Source organism: Bombina bombina, chromosome 5, assembly GCF_027579735.1.
Source record: "Bombina bombina isolate aBomBom1 chromosome 5, aBomBom1.pri, whole genome shotgun sequence".
NCBI lineage: Eukaryota > Metazoa > Chordata > Amphibia > Anura > Bombinatoridae > Bombina > Bombina bombina.
In genome coordinates, this window is record NC_069503.1 from 927700418 (window position 1) to 927726314 (window position 25897).

General features: G+C 37.5%; 1 protein-coding gene across 1 annotated transcript in view; it reads left to right on the forward strand.

Annotated features, from left to right (window-relative positions):
• The window catches only part of C5H8orf34 (chromosome 5 C8orf34 homolog), a 603345-nt gene extending 579501 nt beyond the window's left edge, over positions 1–23844 (forward strand). Inside the window, exons 12-13 of the mRNA XM_053715893.1 lie at positions 1855–2363; positions 23722–23844. Of these exons, the coding sequence (XP_053571868.1) occupies positions 1855–2363; positions 23722–23844 (632 nt within the window). The remainder of the gene's footprint in view (positions 1–1854; positions 2364–23721) is intronic.
• Positions 23845–25897: the final 2053 nt, after the last annotated feature.

Sequence of the window (25897 nt, forward strand, 5' to 3'; positions counted from 1 at the left end):
TAATAAAATATACATAAATTCAGCATGCGGGGGTCACGTAACTAGTTAGCACGGAGGAGTCTCGTTCATTATCAGAATTAACCAGACAAATTGCTCCACCAACTAAGAATGGCCATGCACCAACACCCACAGAATGCACCAACACCCACAGAATGCACCAACACCCACAGAATCGAGAAAGAGCTATCGATCTGTCAATCCTTTCCGTGTCCGGTTAACTAGTTACGTGACCCCCCCAGCATGCTGATTCTCTGTATATTTTATTAATTTGTAAGGAGAGTGCTGCCTAGGGCATCCTTTTCTTTTTTTCTAGCTTTGCTGAATCTTCTAAATTTCCTTTCTTTTTTGTATTTTGAGATATATTTTTAAGTATTTCTATTAAAAACACAGTAAACACATTACAATATATAAAAAATGAATAAAAATGATTTCTCATTGTAAGAATATATAACCAACCTACCTCCACTTAGTTACTTTTCTATTTTGTATCTATTCAGCATTTCTGAACTAACACTGAACTATTGTTTTTCTCAACTTATTTATTTGTTTGTTATTCTCAACCTTAGTCTGCTGACATTTCTCCTTATCTTATACCAAGGACGAATGTCTAAGTTTTCTTGTCTTTTACATAAACAATTAATTTCATGTCTCAAGTTCTGTAATTTTCCACTGAGTATATTGCAATAAGGGGGCATGTATGAAGCCCCTACGTGTCAATTTACAATATATGTGATGTATACTATATAACCGCAGCACTGTTTATAATAAATAGAGCAGACTATATTCTGTGTGCATGTCTGATTTTGCTCTCCAAGGCCTTGTGTGGTGAAGTGCTCTGCTCCAGCTGTGGTTTAGTTTACTTATTGCTGATAAGGTGTATCCAGCCCTAAAAAGTACCCCTAATACTCCTGTTAAAGTTATTTGAGTGTAAAGGGCTCCAAAGTGCAAATATATGTCTATACATGTGTATGCATGTGTATATATTTATATATATACATATTTATACATTCAAACACATAAATACACATGTATGTATATATATATATATACACACACACATATATACTGTACATAAAAACATGCGCATATTTAGACATATACGTATACATAATAGCCCTTTCCAGTCAAATACCTTGTCATATACCATATCCCTTTTACCCTTTATTAAAAAAATATATTAATAGTTATATAAAATATTGTATCCAAAAGTGTATATTTGAGTGTAATACTTAATTCTAATGTTTTTATGTTGTGTTTGGTGAAAAACATTTTTTAACCCTTACATTTTATGCTAGATCTACAGGCATGCTAATCCGTTGATCACAATTTTTTTTTGCGCCTGAGCGCAACCATGTACTTTTAACTTGAAATATGCGCACAGTAGGGCACCACTTGTAATCTAGTCCAATGTGTTTTGCACCTCTAATTATTCTATACTGTGGAAACACAATTTTGTTAATGGAATATTTTTAGCATCTTTATTTAGAAGAAACAATGCTGACATCTGATCTTTCACCAATTTAATTGAAAAAAATTAATGTCATATGTTGTCAATTTTAAATATTGTTTTTACTACAGACTTAAAATAGTATGCAAATTGTGCTGGTAAAAAACAAAATTGTGCCGTTCTGAAAAGCTACTTCAAAAGGATCACATTATGAAGCCTGTCTAGCCAGACCTTAGATGTTTTGTGATGAAAACAACAATGTTTACAAGCTGACATAAACAAAATAAAAAAAGAAAATAGTACTCACACCATGTTCCTTGTAATTTAAAAGCATATAGACTTAATTAGCTTTCCATGCATAATTTTATGTGAGTTAACAATTATTTTCATTGCTATCTATGTTGTAGATATTGAAAAAGACTTAGCACTAATGGCTGAAGCAAGTATGTCTCGGAGTCCAAATAGCCAGCCTGGCGCTATAGTTGCTAATTCTCAACAAGGGAATTCAAATGTATCTCAGTTACAGAACCCAAGACCACAAGTGCCAAATCAAACCACAACAAACTTACAACTACACCTTCAAGGAAACAAGGCACCAACGCAAGCTAACAGCAGACAGGGTTCAACTCTATCAAACAGTAGGCCACAGACGCCTAATTCCCAATCAAGCAAACTTCAAACACCCCCGACTCCACTAGGCCGACCAGGGACTCCAAACAGCTTGATATCCCGACCTCTTACCCCTGGCACACATGGAAATGAAGATGGTGTAATTGCTGAGCAGAGAAGAAACAGATCTGTAACAATAAAAAGTCAAATTGGTTGGACTGGAAACATCTCAACAGGAATTGGAAGTTCTTCTCAGATAGCTACTGAGAATGTGGGAAATGTCTCTCAAAGAAACAGTGTCACAGAGGTGAGATCTTACTTTGCTTTGTGATTAAAGTATGACCCTGAAAACGCTAGGGAAACATTCTAAGCTTGTTTAATTATAACAAATTGTGTAATCTCATCTTTAAAGATGCAATTTCACATTATTAAATAAAAATAATATAACTGCACTTAAACATTATACTATTGGATAATTGAATACTTTGAATTAAAGGCTTACAGTAGAAATTGTAAAAAAAGACTACACTTCACATGCAAAAATTACACAGTGAAATGTGTATTTATAATACAACATTAAAAGCGTATTATTTTCTTTAATAGAAAATGAGTTTCCCCACTTTTGCTAGAGGGCTGTTCCATGGTAGTAACTGAAATTTCTATACTGGTCATGTGTATTCTCTAAACATTTCTCCCTGCAGATCTTACTGCTTATATTTGCAAACTAAAAGATGGTAAGAATGTGTCAAAATACTCAAAACGGGTATTATTATCCTCATAGAAAAACACATACATAAGAAAATAGATAATAAGATAATATTACACAAAGTAATCTGTTTGGCTGCAGTATTTCATTTTTAAAGTGTGTCCCTTGCTCCCTGCTAACTTCGCTCTTCCCAGGGAGCTCTATTACGTTCTATGAGAGACATCCTGCAGGCACAGACAGTACCTTTGTATTCCATTAGAGCAGCCCCTGCATATGGTCTGCATAGTTTTTCACATCTGATCTGGTGAAGTTTTGATTATCGGTGAGGATTAAAATACTAAAGAAAATATAATTAATTTGTGCTCATAGAATATGTATCTTCAGAAAACGTATATGGTGAAATTACTTAAAGGGGCACTGAACCCCAATTTTTTATTTTGTGATTCATGCAATTTTAAGCAACTTTCTAATTTACTCCTATTATCAAATTTTGTTCATTCTATTGGTATCTTTATTTGAAAAAGCAAGAATGTAAATTTTGGGTTCAGTATCCCTTTAACCCCTTAATGACAACTGACGTACCAGGTACGTCCTGCAAAAACTAGCAGTTAGTGACAATGGACGTACCTGGTACGTCAGTTGTCTAAGAGAGTGCTGGAAGTGATCGCAATCGCTTCCAGCAGCTCTCAGGGTATTGCAGTGATGCCTCGATATTGAGGCATCCTGCAATACCCTTTAAAAAGCATCCGATGCAGAGAGAGCCACTCTGTGGCCCTCTCTGCACCGGTAGCGATGGGGCCGTTCGTTGGTGGGTGGGAGCTTACAGGGAGGAGGGTGGGCGGCCCATCGCTACCCGTGCGGGGGGCCTGCGTGCGCGCGTGCGTGTGTGTGCGCGCGCGCGCGCAGCAATCACTGCCACCAATGAATTTTGTTAAGAGGGGGGGGGGGGGGGCAGCAAACTGTAAAAATGTTTTAATAATAATACGATCTGGTAGGGTTAGGGGGGTGGGGGTACTGGGGGGGGGCAGCTACACTACAGAAAAAATGAAAAAAATATTTAAAAGTAAAAAAAAACACTTTATTTTTTGGGCACTGGCAGACAGCTGCCAGTACCCAAGATGGTGGCAAATAGGTAGGTGGGGAGGGTTAGAGAGGTGTTTGGGGGGGATCAGGGAGGTTGGGGGTTAAGGCAGGGGTCCATCACAGCTGAATAATTAAAAAACAAAACAAAAAACACCTTTTATTTTAGTACTGGCAGACTTTCTGCCAGTACTTAAGATGGCGGGGACAATTGTGGGGTGGGGGAGGGAAGAGAGCTGTCTGGGAGGGATCAGGGGGTGGGATGTGTCAGGTGGGAGGCTAATCTCTACACTAAAGCTAAAATTAACCCTGCAAGCTCTCTACAAGCTACCTAATTAACCCCTTCACTGCTGGGCTTAATACAAGTGTGGTGCGCAGCAGCATTTAGCGGCCTCCTAATTGCCAAAAAGCAACGCCAAAGCCATATATGTCTGCTATTTCTGAACAAAGGAGATCCCAGAGAAGCATTTACAACCATTTGTGCCATAATTGCACAAGCTGTTTGTAAATAATTTAAGTGAGAAACCTAAAATTGTGAAAAATGTCACTTTTTTTTTTATTTGCTCGCATTTGGCGGTGAAATGGTGGCATGAAATATACCAAAATGGGCCTAGATCAATACTTTGGGTTGTCTACTACAGTACACTAAAGCTAAAATTAACCCTTCAAGGTCCCTACAAGATCCCTAATTAACCCCTTCACTGCTGGGCATAATACACGTGTGGTGCGCAGCTGCATTTAGCGGCCTTCTAATTACCAAAAAGCAACGCCAAAGCCATATATGTCTGCTATTTCTGAACAAAGGGGATCCCAGAGAAGCATTTACAACCATTTGTGCCATAATTGCACAAACTGTTTGTAAATAATTTCAGTGAGAAACCTAAAGTTTGTGACAAAATTTGTGAAAAAGTGAACAATTTTTTTTATTTGCTCGCATTTGACAGTGAAATGGTGGCATGAAATATACCAAAATGGGCATAAATCAATACTTTGGGTTGTCTTCTAAAAAAAAATATATACATGTCAAGGGATATTCAGGGATTCCGGACAGATATCAGTGTTCCAATGTAACTAGCGCTAATTTTGAAAAAAAGTGGTTTGGAAATAGCAAAGTTCTACTTGTACTTATTGCCCTATAACTTGCAAAAAAAGCAAACAACATGTAACCATTGGGTATTTCTAAACTCAGGACAAAATTTAGAAACTATTTAGCATGGGTGTTTTTTGGTGGTTGTAGATGTGTAACAGATTTTGGAGGTCAAAGTTAGAAAAAGTGTGTTTTTTTCCATTTTTTCCTCATATTTTATATATTTTTTATATTAAATTATAAGATGTGATGAAAAAAATGGTATCTTTAGAAAGTCCATTTAATGGCGAGAAAAACGGTATATAATATGTGTGGGTACAGTAAATGAGTAAGAGGAAAATTACAGCTAAACACAAACACTGCAGAAATTTAAAAATAGCCATTGTCATTAAGGGTAAGAAAACTGAAAAATGGTCCGGTCATTAAGGGGTTAAACATAGATCATTATGAACCTTTTTAAAAATGCATTTTCAATCCTTTTTTTTTAAACATTTTTTATCATGCAAACAAAATACTTAATATATGAACCATAATATGAAATATAAAAAGTTTAAAGTATGTGGGCTGTAAGGAAAATGCTGAAATACTTGTGCTTTGATACAAAAATTTCAGTAACCCTTTAAAGGGACATATTCGCCTAGATTCCAAGTTCTGTATTAGCCTTAAAAAGCAGCATTAAGGGGTCCTAACGCTGCTTTTTAATGCCCGCTGGTATTACGAGTATGGCAGGTACAGTTGTACCACTCACTTTTCTTCCGCGACTTTTCCATACCGCAAATCCCCTTACGTCAATTGCGTATCCTATCTTTTAAATGGGATTTGCCTAACGCTGGTATTACAAGTCTTGGAAGAAGTGAGCGGTACAGCCTCTACCTCCAAGACTCCTAACGCATATAAAAGTCAGTAGTTAAGAGTTTTATGGGCTAACACCGGAACATAAAGCTCTTAACTAAAGTGCTACAAAGTACACTAACACCCATAAACTACCTATTAACCCCTAAACTGAGCCCCCCCCACATCACAAACACTAAAATAAAAAAATGTAACTCCTAATCTGCCGACCGGACATCGCTGCCACCTACATTATACCTATGAACCCCTAATCTTCTGCCCCTAACATCACCGACACCTACATTATATTTATTAACCCCTAATCTGCCCCCCCAACGTCGCCGCCACCTACCTACACTTATTAACCCCTAATCTGCCGACTGGACATTGCCGCCACTATAATAAATGTATTAACCCCTAAACCGCTGCACTCCTGCCTTGCAAACACTATAATCAATTTTATTAACCCCTAATCTGCCGTCCCTAACATCGCCGCCACCTACCTACAATTATTAACCCCTAATCTTTTGCTACTATAATAAAGTTATTAACCCCTAAACCTAAGTCTAACCCTAACCATAACACCCCCTAAGTCAAATATAATTTAAATAAATCTAAATAAAATTACTATAATTAAAAAAATTAATCCTATTTAAAACTAAATACTTACCTATAAAATAAACCCTAATATAGCTACAATATAACTAATAATTACATTGTAGCTATTTTAGGATATATATTTATTTTACAGGCAACTTTGTATTTATTTAACTAGGTACAATAGCTATTAAATAATTAATAACTATTTAATAGCTACCTAGTTAAAATAATTACAAAATTACCTGTAAAATAAATCCTAACCTAAGTTAAAATTACACCTAACACTACACTATCAATAAATTAATTAAATAAATTAACTACTATTATCTAAAATAAAATTCAGTTAAATAAACTAAATTATATTACAAAAAAAAACAAACACTAAATTACAAAAAATAAAAAAATATTACAAGAAGTTTAGTCTAATTACACCTAATCTAAACCCCCTAATAAAATTAAAAGCCCCCCAAAATAATAAAATTCCCTATCCTAAACTAAATTACAAAGTAATCAGCTCTTTTACCTGTAAAAAAAAGAAATACAATACCCCCCCCCCAACATTACAACCCACCACCCACACACCCCTACTCTTAAACCCACCCGATCCCCCCTTAAAAAAAGCTAACACTACCCCATTGAAGATCACCCTACCTTGAGCCGTGTTCACCCAGCCGGGCACCGATGGGGCAGAAGAGGACATCCGGACCGGCAGAAATCTTCATCCAGGCGGCATCTTCTATCTTCATCAATCCGGAGCGGAGCCATCTTCTATCCAGCCGACGAGGAGCCATCCTCTTCAATTGAAGTCCTAACAAAGAATGAAGGTTCCTTTAAATGACGTCATCCAAGATGGTGTCCCTCGAATTCCGATTGGCTGGTAGGATTCTATCAGCCAATCAGAATTAAGGTAGGAAAAATACGATTGGTTGATTTAATTTAGTTATATTGTAGCTATCTTATGGTTTATTTTATAGGTAAGTATTTAAGGTAGGAATTAAGGTAGGAATATTCTGATTGGCTGATGGAATCAGCCAATCAGAATCAAGATCAATCCGATTGGCTGATCCAATCAGCCAATCAGATTGAGCTCACATTCTATTGGCTGATCGGAACAGCCAATAGAATGCGAGCTCAATCTGATTGGCTGATTGGATCAGCCAATCGGATTGAACTTGATTCTGATTGGCTGATTCCATCAGCCAATCAGAATATTCCTACCTTAATTCCGATTGGCTGATAGAATCCTATCAGCCAATCGGAATTCGAGGGACGCCATCTTGGATGACGTCCCTTAAAGGAACCGTCATTCTTCAGTTGGACGTCGCCGGATGAAGATGGGTCCGCGGTGGAGGTCTTCAGGATGGAGCCGGTCCTCATCGGATGAAGATAGAAGATGCCGATTGGAAGATGATGGTTGCCGGTCCGGATCTACTCTTCTTCCCGGATAGGATGAAGACTTTGGAGCCTCTTCTGGACCTCTTCAGCCACCGGATGATGGATCGCCAGCCCCCGCTTGGGTTGGATGAAGATTTTGGAGCCAGGACCGATCGGTGATACCCGGTGAGGTGAAGACAAGGTAGGATGATCTTCAGGGGCTTAGTGTTAGGTTTATTTAAGGGGGGTTTGGGTTAGATTAGGGGTATGTGGGTGGTGGGTTGTAATGTTGGGGGGGGGGTATTGTATGTTTTTTTTTACAGGCAAAAGAGCTGAACTTCTTGGGGCATGCCCCGCAAAGGGCCCTGTTCAGGGCTGGTAAGGTAAAAGAGCTTTGAACTTTAGTAATTTAGAATAGGGTAGGGCATTTTTTATTTTGGGGGTCTTTGTTATTTTATTAGGGGGCTTAGAGTAGGTGTAATTAGTTTAAAATTGTTGTAATATTTTTCTTATGTTTGTAAATATTTTTTTATTTTTTGTAACTTAGTTCTTTTTTATTTTTTGTACTTTAGTTAGTTTATTTAATTGTAGTTATTTGTAGGTATTGTATTTAATTAATGTATTGATAGTGTAGTGTTAGGTTTAATTGTAGGTAATTGTAGGTATTTTATTTAATTAATTTAATGATAGTATAGTGTTAGGTTTAATTGTAACTTAGGTTAGGATTTATTTTACAGGTAATTTTGTAATTATTTTAACTATTTTAGCTATTAAATAGTTCTTAACTATTTAATAGCTATTGTACCTGGTTAAAATAAATACAAAGTTACCTGTAAAATAAATATTAATAATAAAATAGCTATAATATAATTATAATTTATATTGTAGCTATATTAGGATTTATTTTACAGGTAAGTATTTAGCTTTAAATAGGAATAATTTATTTAATAAGAGTTAATTAATTTCGTTAGATGTAAATTATATTTAAGTTAGGGGGGTGTTAGTGTTAGGGTTAGACTTAGCTTTAGGGGTTAATACATTTATTAGAATAGCGGTAAGCTCCGGTCGGCAGATTAGGGGTTAATAATTAAAGTTAGGTGTCGGCGATGTTAGGGAGGGCAGATTAGGGGTTAATACTATTTATTATAGGGTTAGTGAGGCGGATTAGGGGTTAATAACTTTATTATAGTAGCGGTGCGGTCCGCTCGGCAGATTAGGGGTTAATAAGTGTAGGCAGGTGGAGGCGACGTTGTGGGGGGCAGGTTAGGGGTTAATAAATATAATATAGGGGTCGCGGGGTGTTAGGGGCAGCAGATTAGGGGTACATAAGGATAACGTAGGTGGCGGTCGGCAGATTAGGGGTTAAAAAATTTTAATCGAGTGGCGGCGATGTGGGGGGACCTCGGTTTTGGGGTACATAGGTAGTTTATGGGTGTTAGTGTACTTTAGAGCACAGTAGTTAAGAGCTTTATGAACCAGCGTTAGCCCAGAAAGCTCTTAACTACTGAGTTTTTTCTGCGGCTGGAGTTTTGTCGTTAGAATTCTAACGCTCACTTCAGACACGACTCTAAATTACGGAGTTAGAAAAATCCCATTGAAAAGATAGGATACGCAATTGACGTAAGGGGATCTGCGGTATGGAAAAGTTGCGGCTGAAAAGTGAGCGTTAGACCCTTTTTTGACTGACTCCAAATACCGGAGGTAGCCTAAAACCAGCGTTAGGAGCCTCTAACGCTGGTTTTCACGGCTACCGCCAAACTCCAAATCTAGGCCTAAATAAATGCTAGATAGAATGATGCATTCACAGAAAAGCTTAGTCTGAAAAAAACATGTAGATTAATTTTATTGACAAAATAAGTTTAAAGTTTTAGTGTCTATAAAACAATGAGAGCTGCCATGTTGTAACTTAGGTAACCTTCTCTGCTGTGGCCAATTAGGGACAGTTATAAATATTTCACTAGAGTGTGCAGCCAATGGCTGTGTGGAATATAACAGTGTTCTGCACTTCTATTTCTAACAGGAACTGAAAAGCTCACATTTTCAGAATGGAAATACAGGAAAAGGGGATAAAATAAATAATGAGAGTGTATTGCAGAGGTTTTTTTCCATATATACGATTTATCATCTTATATTACCATCTCAAAGTGTGTAATGCCCCTTTAATTAAATATGATTGCACCATAAATATTGACTTACCTCTTTTGCAGAGTGACTTGAGTATTAGCACATTATTTTAAAAGTGGAAATCCTGGACTAAAATTGGCAGTTTTAAAATTGGTAAACTATATAATATACTAAAATGTGCTTTGTTAATATGTTCTGTTATAGTCAGGTCATATTAAGTAGCTAGATAGGATATAGACTGATGTGATATGATTTTATTTATTCAAGGTGTCACAATACAGATACTACCAGACAAGGAAAGACACTAAAGAGATTATGATGGAGAGACATTTTTCACCTCTAGGCTGTTTTCTAGCAGTGTTAAAATGCTAGGCTTGACATCAATCAGATTACACTGACACATGACCTAAAGGCTGTGGCTCACCGTATTACTGTACTGGCTAGATGATGGTTCCTCTGACATTTTAGCACAGCTGGATAGTAGCCTTTGTCTAACATACAATTACTGCACCTGGCTGAGATTAGGTTATATTAGGCAACTTGGGTCATTTTAGTTGCTGCTTATTGTAGAACTGTTACTGCTTTCCAATAGTTAGCAAATCATTTAATTGCTGATTAAATATTATCACTACATTTAGTTTTTAAAGTCATGCATTTTTCCTATATTTTCTTGATATTTTTCTGGAGTTCTGATTGTGGCAGAAAAAAATGGAATAGGTTTGCATGTGTCATAGTAATGTGTGACATAACCCATGTCATCATCTAACAGATCAGAGAAATTATATATATTTTTAAATAATCAATGACCTCACTAGTGACATCACATATGTGTGATGTAATCAGTAATTTCATTGATGATGTCATGCAAAGAACCCAGTGCAGGGGCAGTTTAATTTGGGAATTTCCTTGCTTTTTAACGTTTGACTAAGAACTTAAACTCTTGGCATCAATGTAAGTTTTTTGCCAATTAATTTCCTTGTTTTTTTAATGTCCTTGAATTCACACTTAAATGCAAAATGCAAAGTTGTAAACTTAAAGAAAATATACATATAAAAAATACACAGAGAGGATAACCAAAAAGAGGGTTAAAGGGACACTCAGGTTAAATTATTTTTTCAGGATTCAGATACAGCATGTAATTTTAAACAACTGTCCAATTTACTTCCATTAAAAAAAAATGTGCACAGTCTTTTATATTTACACTTTTTTGAGTCACCAGCTCCTACTGAGCATGTGCAAGAACTCACAGACTATAAGTATATGCATTTGTGATTCGCTGATTCCTATCACATGGTACAGGGGGAGTGGAAATATACATAACTTTGAAATGTGTTAGAAAATAATCTACTACTCATTTGAAATTCAGAGTAAAGGCAGAGTATTGTCTTGTTATCTTGCATTTGTTGATTATGCCAATCTACTGTGTTTACTGGTCCTTTAAGATCAAACAGCAATTAGTAATTATTCAAACACTATACAATACGTCTGACATTCTGAGCTTTGCACATACACACAATGATTGATTACCATACAACACTATACAATACGTCTGACATTCTGAACTTTGCACATACACACAATGATTGATTACCATACAACACTATACAATAAGTCTGACACACTGAGTTATGTACCACACACAGTAATTGATTACCAGACAACATTATGGGGCATATTTATCAAGCTCCATATGGAGTTTGAAGGCCTGTGTTTCTCTGCTCCATAACCTGTCTGTCTGCTCTGAGGAGGCGATCAGACATTGCGGGAAGTGAACCCGATCGAATAGCAGTTCACAAGAGCTGCTGGTGCAATGCTAATGTCTGTCGGACATGATCCGCTGATTGGATCATGTCGGACAGAGGGTTGATATATCGGCCCCTATACAATAAGTCTGACACACTGAGCTGTGCACACACACAGTGATTGATTACTATACAACACTATAAATAAGTTTGACACGCAGAGCTGTGCACCACACACAGTGATTGATTGCCATTACAAAATTATACAATAAGTCTGTCATGTTGAGCTGTGCACTAAACACAGTTATTGATTACTATACGACACTATACAATAAGTCTAACTTGCTGAGCTGTGCAATACACAGTGATTGATTACTATACAACACTATACAATAAGTCTGACATGTTGAGCTGTGCACTAAACACAGTGATTGATTACTATACAACACTATACAATGCATCTGACATGCTGGTCTGTGCACCACACAGTGATTGATTACTATACAAGTCTGACACACTGATCTGTGCACATACACAGTGATTGATTACTATACAAGTCTGACACACTGATCTGTGCACATACACAGTGATTGATTACTATACAGCACTATACAATAAGTCAGACACGCTGAGCTGTGCACACAGTGAAATGTAGCTCTGCCAGTGGACTACTAAAGACTAGATCAAAGGTCTAACTGACCAATGAATCAAACATTTACATTTTTGGTTTACTGCTTCAATTTTTTTTTTACAGCAAAGAAAAGGTGAAAGTATAGTTCCCTATTGTGTGACACCAACTGTAAAAAATGGAGGAGGATGCATGATGATCTGGGGCTCTTTTGCTGGATCCAGGGTCAGAAACTTGAACAAAGCACCCTGAACCTCTCGACCCTAACCCTTTACATCTAATACCGTCTCTGTCTTCCATCCTCACTCCTGCTATCACTCACATCTTCAACATATGCTTTTCTACTAGTTTAGTTCCCTCTTCTTTCAAAAATGCAAATGTCACTCCCATACTCAAAAAACCCTACCTTGACCCTAATTTTACTACCCCATAACACTGCTTCCACTAATATCAAAACTCCTGGAAAAAATTATTTATAACTGCCTAACCCACTTCCTGTACTCCAACTCCTTGCTTGACCCCCCGCAATCAGTCTTTTTCCTCAGCACTTAACTGAACCTACCCTCACCAAGGCTACTAACGATCTTTCTGCTAAAAGTAACGGTCCCTACTCTATACTTAGCTTACTTGACCACACCTCCTTCTACATAAGCTTCCGTGGTCTCTGTGACACTGCTCTCTCTGGGATCCACTCATCTTTCTAACAGGTCTTGTTCTGTGTCATTTGCTGGCTACTCCTCCTTGTCAATGCCTGTCAATTGGAGTACCTGACCTGACTTGACTACTGCAATAGCCTACTCACTGGCCTTCCTCTCTTCCGCCTCTCTCCCTTTCAATCCATCCTAAATTCCTCTGTAATTCTAATCCACCATTCCTGTATCTGGTGCACCTCTCTGCGAGTCCCTTCACTGGCTCCCCATTCACAGAATTAAATTCAAAATTCTCACCCTGACCTTCAAAGCCCTTACCAACACTGCTACCCACTACCTGACCTCTCTTATCCACAAATATACTCTATCCCGCCCCCTTAGATCCAACAATCACCTGCTTCTTGCATCTTTTATTATTACCTCTTCCCATGCTTCCCGTGCTAGACTGCAGGAGTTCTCTCGTGCAGCACCTACCCCCTGTAACACACATCCTTGTACTTTTCCCTAGTCAGTTTTTTTTTTTTTAAACACTCACCTAAGGCATTCACCTAACGTGCGCTGAAAGCCGAAGTTAGAATATTGTGACCACATTAACGTATTCCCACATAGACTCCAACAAGTCAGGCAAATCCGATCGCATTTTCTCTAGTGCGCTAACCCGACATTAAATATTCATATTTCGCATTCCAATGTTCTTTACATAGAAGAATATACTCTAAATATATAAATAATAATAATTTGCAATTTTATATAGCACTTTTCTCCCTTTGAGACTCAAAGCACTTTACAAATATACCAACATAAAGACATAAAAGTTAGGAGTTTCGGAAGGTCAGATAAGCGGACTGAATGCCTGATGGAAGAGGTGGGTCTTTAGCTTATTTTAAAAGTCTGTAAGGACAATGCCTCTCTGATTGCACACGGTAAAGTGTTCCAGAAAGTAGGGGCAGCATGGCAGAATGCTCTGGAGCCTGAGTTTGTCCTTATTCTTGGCACTGAGAGGAGGGATGTGTTCCACAATACACAAGAAAAAGTCCCAGACCTGCTCCTCCTAAAATTGATTTATTATTCCAAGTAAAGAATATCCAACAGCACAATGTAAAACAACCCGTCACATAAAAGATGTACCTTCAGGTTAAGTAAAAAAGGAAACATATGAGGCAGGTACCCCCTTATTCATAGATAACTGAATGGATGTACCCCCTCTAACTTATATCATTAACTGCTATCTGATTGGAAGACTGCTGACTTATTTCCCAGACATGATTGGTCTGTAGACCTCTTAATGTAATATGACCAGCCCAGCTATGTGTGAGACAGCGGATGTACCTATCATACTTTTAACCATTGGCTAAGTAATTTAATAAAATTTAACTAGCTCTATTCATAATTAGCACATATTTCTGTTCCTCATAACAAAATGTGACCTATCTTACCATATAACAGCATGAAAACTTATTTTGTACTATTACCCTTCTGTTTATCCTGGATTGGTATGACCTATCTTGCTATATATATAACGGCTTAAGAAACCTCTTATCCTACTATCCTTTGATCTGCTTATTTGGCTGTTAAAGGAGCACTTCTATTCCATAAGTATAACGCATACTTCTATTTGCAGTAACATAGTACTGCTTACCTGACTACATGCTAAAATAAAAAAGTCTTATACTATTAACCCTTAGTAAGGTCATTTAGCTATCAGCGATCCCTATTAGCGCTCAGCTACATAGGAGCAAAACATGTTTCTGTCTGCCGCTATATAGAAGCAATAAATATGCACATCTATTCTAAACCCCTCATACTGTTGATTACATCCTAACAGAACAACAATGAGAAAACAGCACTCAATTGTGCCATAGTAGGCTTCAACATATCCTGTACTCAGGGGTATATTCCAATTAAGCAATTCTATGTTTAAGTGAATTATTAATGAAAATGTCACCTCTTACCTGGGATAACAGTATTGACTTAATAATTGAGTCATGCATCTGTATATAAAGGGTAAAATGACAGATTTAGAGCTTATCAATACGTAGGGGGGTAGTTATCAAGCCGTCAACCTCAAATACGCTGGAATTCCGCAGCGTATTTGTGGCGAGGCTGATACGCCTTAGTTATCAAAGGCTCGAGAGCGGCAAAAGTAGAATTTTGTGACGTAAACTTCGATCCGCCGGACTCAGTCCGACACAGATCGATTCTTACGTCACTCCAGATGTTCCGCACACAAGTGCGGCACAATCTCACTACTTTTGCTAGTTATCAAATGACTAGCAGGTACGCTCGGCACTTTTACGGCCCAGCGTACCTGGTTTTCAAACCGCCACCCCTGGAGGCGGCGGATCCCATAGGAATCAATGGGAGTCTGACCATAGCGAAAGTACAAGTTCGCTGCTGACAGACATCCCATTGATTTCTATGGGAGCTGTCTGCACCTAACACCCTAACATGTACCCCGAGTCTAAACACCCCTAATCTGACCCCCTACACCGCCACAACTAAATAAAGTTATTACCCCCTAAACCGCCGCTCCCGGAGCCCACCGCAACTATAATAAATGTATTAACCCCTAAACCGCCGCTCCCTGAACCCACCGCAACCTATATTAAACTTATTAACCCCTAATCTGCCCCCCCCTACACCGTCGCCACCTATAATAAATGTATTAACCCCTATCCTGCCCCCCACTACGCCTCCACCACTGTAATAAAATTATTAACCCCTAAACCTAAGTCTAACACTAACCCTAACGCCCCCCTAACTTAAATATTAATTAAATAAATCTAAATAATATTTCTATTATTAACTAACGGCTAGATTTGGAGTTTTGTCGGTAACGACCCGAAAAACTAACGCCAGCTTTTTTCTGGCCGCACCATAAAAATAACTCTGGTATTGAGAGTCCACATAAAGGCTGCGTTAGGCTCCAAAAAAGGAGCGTAGAGCATTTTTAATGCAGCTTCAACTCTCAATACCAGAGTTGCTTACGCAAGCGGCCAGCCTCAAAAACGTGCTCGTGCACGATTCCCCCATAGGAAACAATGAGGCTGTTTGAGCTGAAAAAAAACTTTTGCTAGTTATCAAATGACTAGCAGGTACGCTCGGCACTTTTACGGCCCAGCGTACCTGGTTTTCAAACCGCCACCCCTGGAGGCGGCGGATCCCATAGGAATCAATGGGAGTCTGACCATAGCGAAAGTACAAGTTCGCTGCTGACAGACATCCCATTGATTTCTATGGGAGCTGTCTGCACCTAACACCCTAACATGTACCCCGAGTCTAAACACCCCTAATCTGACCCCCTACACCGCCGCAACTAAATAAAGTTATTACCCCCTAAACCGCCGCTCCCGGAGCCCACCGCAACTATAATAAATGTATTAACCCCTAAACCGCCGCTCCCTGAACCCACCGCAACCTATATTAAATTTATTAACCCCTAATCTGCCCCCCCCCTACACCGTCGCCACCTATAATAAATGTATTAACCCCTATCCTGCCCCCCACTACGCCGCCACCACTGTAATAAAATTATTAACCCCTAAACCTAAGTCTAACACTAACCCTAACGCCCCCCTAACTTAAATATTAATTAAATAAATCTAAATAATATTTCTATTATTAACTAACGGCTAGATTTGGAGTTTTGTCGGTAACGACCCGAAAAACTAACGCCGGCTTTTTTCTGGCCGCACCATAAAAATAACTCTGGTATTGAGAGTCCACATAAAGGCTGCGTTAGGCTCCAAAAAAGGAGCGTAGAGCATTTTTAACGCAGCTTCAACTCTCAATACCAGAGTTGCTTACGCAAGCGGCCAGCCTCAAAAACGTGCTCGTGCACGATTCCCCCATAGGAAACAATGAGGCTGTTTGAGCTGAAAAAAAACCTAACACCTGCAAAAAAGCCGCGTTCAGCTCTTAACGCAGCCCCATTGTTTGCTATGGGGAAACACTTCCTACGTCTGCACCTAACACTCTAACATGTACCCCGAGTCTAAACACCCCTAACCTTACACTTATTAACCCCTAATCTGCCGCCCCCGCTATCGCTGACACCTGCATTTTATTTTTAACCCCTAATCTGCCGCTCCGTAAACCGCCGCTACTTACATTATCCCTGTGTACCCCTAATCTGCTGCCCCTAACACCGCCGACCCCTATATTATATTTATTAACCCCTAATCTGCCCCCCTCAACGTCGCCTCCACCTGCCTACACTTATTAACCCCTAATCTGCCGACCGCACCGCTATTATAATAAAGTTATTAACCCCTAATCCACCTCACTAACCCTATAATAAATAGTATTAACCCCTAATCTGCCCTCCCTAACATCGCCGACACCTAACTTCAAACATTAACCCCTAATCTGCCGACTGGAGCTCACCGCTATTCTAATAAATGGATTAACCCCTAAAACTAAGTCTAACCCTAACACTAACACCCCCCTAAGTAAAATATAATTTACATCTAAGGAAAATAATTAACTCTTATTAAATAAATTATTCCTATTTAAAGATAAATACTTACCTGTAAAATAAATCCTAATATAGCTACAATATAAATTATAATTATATTATAGCTATTTTAGGATTTATATTTATTTTACAGGTAACTTTGTATTTATTTTAACCAGGTACAATAGCTATTAAATAGTTAAGAACTATTTAATAACTAAAATAGTTAAAATAATTTCAAAATTACCTGTAAAATAAATCCTAACCTAAGTTACAATTAAACCTAACACTACACTATCAATAAATTAATTAAATAAACTACCTACAATTACCTACAATTAACCTAACACTACACTATCAATAAATTAATTAAATACAATTCCTACAAATAAATACAATTAAATAAACTAGCTAAAGTACAAAAAATAAAAAAGAACTAAGTTACAAAAAATAAAAAAATATTTACAAACATAAGAAAAATATTACAACAATTTTAAACTAATTACACCTACTCTAAGCCCCCTAATAAAACAACAAAGCCCCCCAAAATAAAAAATGCCCTACCCTATTCTAAATTAATAAAGTTAAAAGCTCTTTTACCTTACCAGCCCTGAACAGGGCCCTTTGCGGGGCATGCCCCAAGAAGTTCAGCTCTTTTGCCTGTAAAAAAAAAAACATACAACACCCCCCCCCAACATTACAACCCACCACCCACATACCCCTAATCTAACCCAAACCCCCCTTAAATAAACCTAACACTAAGCCCCTGAAGATCATCCTACCTTGTCTTCACCTCACCAGGTATCACCGATCCGTCCTGGCTCCAAAATCTTCATCCAACCCAAGCGGGGGTTGGCGATCCATCATCCGGTGGCTGAAGAGGTCCAGAAGAGGCTCCAAAGTCTTCATCCTATCCGGGAAGAAGAGGCGATCCAGACCGGCAACCATCTTGATCCAAGCGGCATCTTCTATCTTCATCCGATGACGACCCGGCTCCATCCTGAAGACCTCCACCGCGGACCCATCTTCTTCCGGCGACGTCCAACTGAAGAATAACGGTTCCTTTAAGGGACGTCATCCAAGATGGCGTCCCTCGAATTCCGATTGGCTGATAGGATTCTATCAGCCAATCGGAATTAAGGTAGGAATATTCTGATTGGCTGATGGAATCAGCCAATCAGAATCAAGTTCAATCCGATTGGCTGATCCAATCAGCCATTCAGATTGAGCTCGCATTCTATTGGCTGTTCCGATCAGCCAATAGAATGCGAGCTCAATCTGATTGGCTGATTGGATCAGCCAATCGGATTGAACTTGATTCTGATTGGCTGATTCCATCAGCCAATCAGAATATTCCTACTTTAATTCCGATTGGCTGATAGAATCCTATCAGCCAATCGGAATTCGAGGGACGCCATCTTGGATGACGTCCCTTAAAGGAACCGTCATTCGGCTAGTAGGCGTCGGGAGAAGAGGATGTTCCGCGTCGGAGGTCTGCAAGATGGATCCGGAAGAAAGAAGATTGAAGATACCGTTGATAGAAGACTTCATCCGGATCATGGACCTCTTCAGCTCCCGCTTGAATGAAGACTTCATCCGGATCATGGACCTCTTCAGCCCCCCGCTTGGGCTTGGATCAGGACATCGGAGGAGCTCTTCTGGACAGATCGTTGAACCCGGTGAGGTGAAGACAAGGTAGGAAGATCTTCAGGGGCTTAGTGTTAGGTTTATTTAAGGGGGTTTGGGTTAGATTAGGGGTATGTGGGTGGTGGTTTGTAATGTTGGGGGGCTTGGGAATTGTATGTTTTTTTTTACAGGCAAAAGAGCTGAACTCCTTGGGGCATGCCCCGCAAAGGGCCCTGTTCAGGGCTGGTAAGGTAAAAGAGCTTTGAACTTTAGTTATTTAGAATAGGGTAGGGCATTTTTTTATTTTGGCGGGCTTTGTTATTTTATTAGGGGGCTTAGAGTAGGTGTAATTAGTTTAAAATTGTTGTAATATTTTTCTTATGTTTGTAAATATTTTTTTATTTTTTGTTACTTAGTTCTTTTTTATTTTTTGTACTTTAGCTAGTTTATTTAATTGTTGTTATTTGTAGGAATTGTATTTAATTAATTTATTGATAGTGTAGTGTTAGGTTAATTGTAGGTAATTGTAGGTAGTTTATTTAATTAATTTATTGATAGTGTAGTGTTAGGTTTAATTGTAACTTAGGTTAGGATTTCTTTTACAGGTAAATTTGTAATTATTTTAACTATTTTAGCTATTAAATAGTTCTTAACTATTTAATAGCTATTGTACCTGGTTAAAATAAATACAAAGTTACCTGTAAAATAAATATTAATCCTAAAATAGCTATAATATAATTATAATTTATATTGTAGCTATATTAGGATTTATTTTACAGGTAAGTATTTATCTTTAAATAGGAATAATTTATTTAATAAGAGTTAATTAATTTCGTTAGATGTAAATTATATTTAACTTAGGGGGTGTTAGTGTTAGGGTTAGACTTAGCTTTAGGGGTTAATACATTTATTAGAATAGCAGTGAGCTCCAGTCGGCAGATTAGGGGTTAATAATTGAAGTTAGGTGTCGGCGATGTTAGGGAGGGCAGATTAGGGGTTAATACTATTTATTATAGGGTTAGTGAGGCGGATTAGGGGTTAATAACTTTATTATAGTAGCGCTCAGGTCCGGTCGGCAGATTAGGGGTTAATAAGTGTAGGCAGGTGGAGGCGACGTTGTGGGGGGCAGATTAGGGGTTAATAAATATAATATAGGGGTCGGCGATGTTAGGGCAGCAGATTAGGGGTACATAGGGATAATGTAAGTAGCGTCGGTTTACGGAGCGGCAGATTAGGGGTTAATAATAATATGCAGGGGTCAGCGATAGCGGGGGCGGCAGATTAGGGGTTAATAAGTGTAAGGTTAGGGGTGTTTAGACTCGGGGTACATGTTAGAGTGTTAGGTGCAGACGTAGGAAGTGTTTCCGCATAGCAAACAATGGGGCTGCGTTAGAAGCTGAACGCGGCTTTTTTGCAGGTGTTAGTTTTTTTTTCAGCTCAAACAGCCCCATTGTTTCCTATGGGAGAATCGTGCACAAGCACGTTTTTGAGGCTGGCCGCTTGCGTAAGCAACTCTGGTATCGAGAGTTGAAGCTGCATTAAAAATGCTCTACGCTCCTTTATTGGAGCCTAACGCAGCCTTTATGTGGACTCTCAATACCAGAGTTATTTTTATGGTGCGGCCAGAAAAAAGCCGGCGTTAGTTTTTCGGGTCGTTACCGACAAAACTCCAAATCTAGCCGAAAGTGTCTTGAAATTTCAATGGAGTCACAGGCTTTACATAATGGACTATTGCATTTAAATGTACCTTTATGTAACAACCATGAACTATTGTTTGTCTGAGTAGGTAATTTTCGTAGGTGAGAGCATATTGCCCAGGGTCATACTTCTAGTATAGGAGAACTTACATCCTTTCTCAACTACTGGTTTAAGTTTTTCATCTGCTTGGAGAATTGACAGGTTCTTTTTTACAATATCACATATTTTCACATATCAGTTGCTGTGATTCGTGATAAAGTATATCCCTTTATTATTTTGCTTCTTATCTCTATTTTTAACCCCTAACAGTTCTGCTCTCGGTATCAGGTCCACTTGTTGTTTGGCCTTATTGATTATATGCTTCAGGTAGCCCATTCCTTTAAGCTGTACTGATAATTCGCTCCATGGACACATGTTTTGGGTGATTACTCGTGGTGTGCAGCAAATTATTTTTAGAGATGGGTTTTCTGTATGTCTTGGTATAAATATTACCACTCTCTGGGTCTCCCTGTAATGTTACATCAAGATAATTGATTTTGGTCACATTCCACTCCATTGTAAATGTCAGCCCAACCTTATTAGAATTTAGATATTCTAGGAACCTCTGAAGTCCCTCTATAGGACCATTCCATGGAGGGATGTGTTGGCTGAGCTAAGTGAGCGGGATGGGATGTAGGGTGTCAGGAGCTCTTTCAGGTACTGTGGGCCTTGGTTGTTTAAGGCTTTGAAGGTCAGCAGGCCAATTTTAAAATATGTTCACCATTTAGTTGGATGCCAATGCAGGGAGTGGAGAACAGGTGTTATGTGGCAGGAGCGAGTTTGATTGGTCAGTAGTCTGACTGCTGCATTTTGTACCATCTGAAGGTAATGGAGTTCTTTATTTGGGAGGCCCAAGTAGAGTGCATTGCAGTAATCTAGCCTAGAGGATACAAATGCATGGATTAATGTTGGCATATCATCCGGTGGAATTAAGTGTTGTATCCTGGCTATGTTTTTCAGATGAAAGTAGGCTGATTTTATTACGGAGTAAATCTGCTGTTTAAAAGATAGTCCAGCATCAATCAGCACTCCGAGGTTTCGTACCTTTCTGAACTAACGAGTTCAGAGCCTCCAAGCTCCAGGCCAGTTGGGTGATTGTGGGATTATTTTTGATGCCCGGGGTCCCCTAACCAAGAGTAACTCTGTTTTTTCCGGGTTCACTTTGAGACAGCTAGCATTCATCCATTCTATGAGGTCTGTTAAGCAACTGTTTATGCGGCAAGCTGGGTCTGTAGTATCTGGAGCAAAGGAGTAGTGTGTATATATATATATATATATATATATAATGGTATTTTGGTAATATATATATATATATATATATATATATATATATATGTGTGTATGTATAATTATATATAGGTGTAGATAAATACAGATATACATAGAAATATCTATTTAAAAATACTTAGAACACATTCCCACATTCCCCTATGTGAATAACATCAGAATGTGAAATATTTACAGTACAAACACAGTTAAACACTTTATTAAATATGTATGTTGCATAAATATGATTTTACATGTTTTCAGCTGCTTGTCTACAAAGAGCTCCACTGTACGATTGTACATATGTATTTATGTGTTTATATGTGTATATATGTCTGTAAATATGTACACAAATATATGCATATATATTTATTTATTTATTTATTTTCAAAACTGCAATGCCATATCAGTTTGGATTATAATAATATTTAAAATTGTAATAAAAGTTTTGATTATGTTAGTTTTAAGGAACTCTCTATTTATTTTCTATTGTGCGTAGGCAAGCAATAATGCAAGTATACCAGATCATCAAATACATCTGTAAAAACTCTGCTTCATAAGATTTACAGTATCTACATCCCAACTTTCATGAAGGTTAAGACACTGGGGGACACATTAATTCAACCATTCACAAATTATAATATTTTGAAAATCCCCATTAAACGTGGAGCACTCTTTTAAATGTAAACTATGGCTAAATGGTTCAATAATGAACATAATGTCCTAATCACACCTCTCTTTGTCTCCAAACCCTACAGCAGATCTCTCAAATTATTGCTGACTGTTTTTGGGTGCCATGATAGTTACTGTGTTTATGGGTTCTTTTTTGCTTTTTTTGGCTATAATTACATTCAATCCAAATGAGGAAGTTGCAGCACATACAAAATTCAAGTATGTACTTCTCATTCTAACATGAAACTAATCGTCTGTTTTAGAAGAAAATCTGTGTACCACTTATATTGGCATATTGCATAAAATACTTGGTTTTAGTGCTTATAACTGGAGGTATTTCTAAAAGTTTTTTCATCTACTATTGTGAATAGATGGCTTATTATGCCTCATTTGCTTAATAATATTAAGTAGACATTCACACATTATCTACATGATAACTAGGGATGGGCGAATGTTTCTAAAAATTCGAAATTTAAAACAAATTTTTATACATTCGTTCGTTCGAATCGAATTTCGAATGTTTATATAACATTCTAACATTCTGTTTTTGAATTTTCGTTTTCGAATTTTTCAATACAATTCGAAAATATTTGTTAGAATAATAGAATGTTTAGCTATGTATTCATTCAATTTCGAAATGTAATATTCGAATTCGAATGTAACATTGAAATTCGAAATAGTATTTCTAGTCTACAACTGTGTTTAATAAATGTAATATTTAAATTCGAATGCTACATTCGAATGTCACATTCAAATTTGAAATAGTATTTCTAGTCTAATATTGTGTTTTAAATGTAATATTTGAATTTGAATGTGACATTCGAATTTGAATGTGACATTTGAATTTGAATGTGACATTCGAATTCGAAATAGTATTTCAAGTTTACAACTGTATTTAATAAATGTAATATTCTACATGTCTACAAAGTATAATACAATTTAATGAAAATACAACTGAAAATAACATTTATTCAAAAACAGGAAAACATAACAAAACTAATTAAATATAATTCAAAAATGTAAGTTGAGTTAAATTAAAACAGTTATTTTACATAATGATAATTTATTAATATTTATATTTTTCAGGAGGAATCCTTTGAGCAGCTTCAGGGTTCACGTCAGCCATGGGTTCTCCCAAGTGACACAGACAGTGAAGGAGTTGACATAGAAAAGGAAAAACGTAAGTATACCCACAAAATAGAAAACTAAGCAAAGAAACCCTGTCTTAAATGCATTGCAAAAGAATGAAGAGCTCAAACAGGGAACAAACGAAGACACAAAGGCCCTAAGTTATCAAACTTTGGATATACAAGGTTCCCCCCCTGCATCATTATGAGCCCGCAGTTGTAAATGCACAGGCAATTTCTTGTGCAGCTACACCTCCTGTTCATGTTGATCTTGAACAGGATGATTAAACTCTGACACTCGTGAGGTGGTAGAGAGGTTAAGAGGCAATGGTCTACTTAACTAGCATTTCAGGCCCACTCAAGTGAGCCTTAAGCACACGGGCTCCAATGCTGCATCCGCAGCTTCATAAATTGGTCTTTCTTCGCTCAATGGTTGAACTCTTCTCTCTTTTGTTATATATTTTACTAATGACCCTTGGATACTATTCTACTTAAGGGTGATAAGGGCAACCAGATGTGGACCAGTTATCCAGTGTACCTAGAGGGATATTACCGCACCTCACACACAAAGCCCACAGAAGGCTGAACTGTATATGTGAAGTTGCCATGTTTGCTGACTGATTACCTGGCATTTGGGGACTTGACTGTCTTTTTTAGATGCTGCAAGATCAATATAATAGCTCTAAAAGAGGATACTCCTTGGTTATAGAACAAGCTATTATGTCTGGGTTCATTCCCTGAGTGAGGACTTCTCTCTGTTAAATATCCCTCTATATCACACATTCCGTCTTCTCCCAGTTGTAAATTACATATCAAATTCAAATAAAGATATTTAGGTCTGGTATTAATTTCTATCTTAATACGACTATAGCAACAATGCTAAAATTTTCTAATAAATAAATCTGGCAAAGTTTCTCCCTTAGAAAGTTTATAATGAAGCTTGTTCTTCCTTTTACCATATTCTAAAATCATTCAGTAAAGTAATTGTTTATGCATATTTTAAATTTAGCACTTGCTTGGTATTACACTTCTTTTTTTTATCCCTAATTTTGGTGTCAATCACAATCAAGTAGAAAAGTTTAATTTTCTACAAATCATTTGATGTCTTACAACAGGATTGTGTTTGACCTATATTTGTATAAATGTGTGTATATATATATATATATATATATATATATATATATATATATATATATATATATATATATATATATTTATTATTCTTGACCATTTCTCAGTCAAAAAAATAATATGTATATATATATATTATTTTTTTACTGAGAAATAGTTCAGAAATAACAGAAATAATTTTCAAATTGGAGGTTATATTGATAATATAACATTTAAAAACCAAATATTTTCATTTTTTTTCTGTGAAATATATTCCTTCCTGTATTTAAAATGTGTTTGGAGAATATAAATATTACATTTGCATTCACATATGCAGTGTAAAATATAAGTTGTAAGAGCCAAATATGGAAAATATCATGTAACACTTAGAAGATAACTAAATGGAAGCAGATGTCATTAAAAACAGGCTGTTTCCAAATGAAAGATTTATGTTTAATACAAATTCCTTTGCTTGTCACTGTTGTTGAAAAGATAATACACCATTTGAGTTATTGGACATATTGTCAGTTAATATATTGTAATACATCCTCATTCTAATAAGAAAAATCTTAATGGGGGACACCCGGGCGGCGGCCATCTTACAGGTCGCACTGAGCTTCAGCTCCTCAAGCTATCTGCATTAAAATAGTTGAGAGGCTGGACTGAAGGAGTCCGAATTCAAGATATAGGGTCTTTGAATAGTGACTAGGCTCTATTGCCCTCAGTACTGGACTTTACACTTTGAGGCCTTCCCCTATTATAGAAGCCTCAGCCTGTCCCCACAACTAGCTGTGCCCTGAGTGCGCAGTATAAACCCGGTCTATCAAAGAAGGGAACCATCTGTTATGATAAATCATCCATCTGTGGGTGTTTATGAAGAGAAGCTGTACAAGTAAAGTATTGTCTAAACAATGGAGGCCCTGGGAAAGAGAGATGACGCAGCATATAGAGGATTATTTCCGGAGCTTAGAGGAAGAGTTATGTGAACTCCTCTTGGGATCTGTTACTACAGCGGTCCCGCTAGA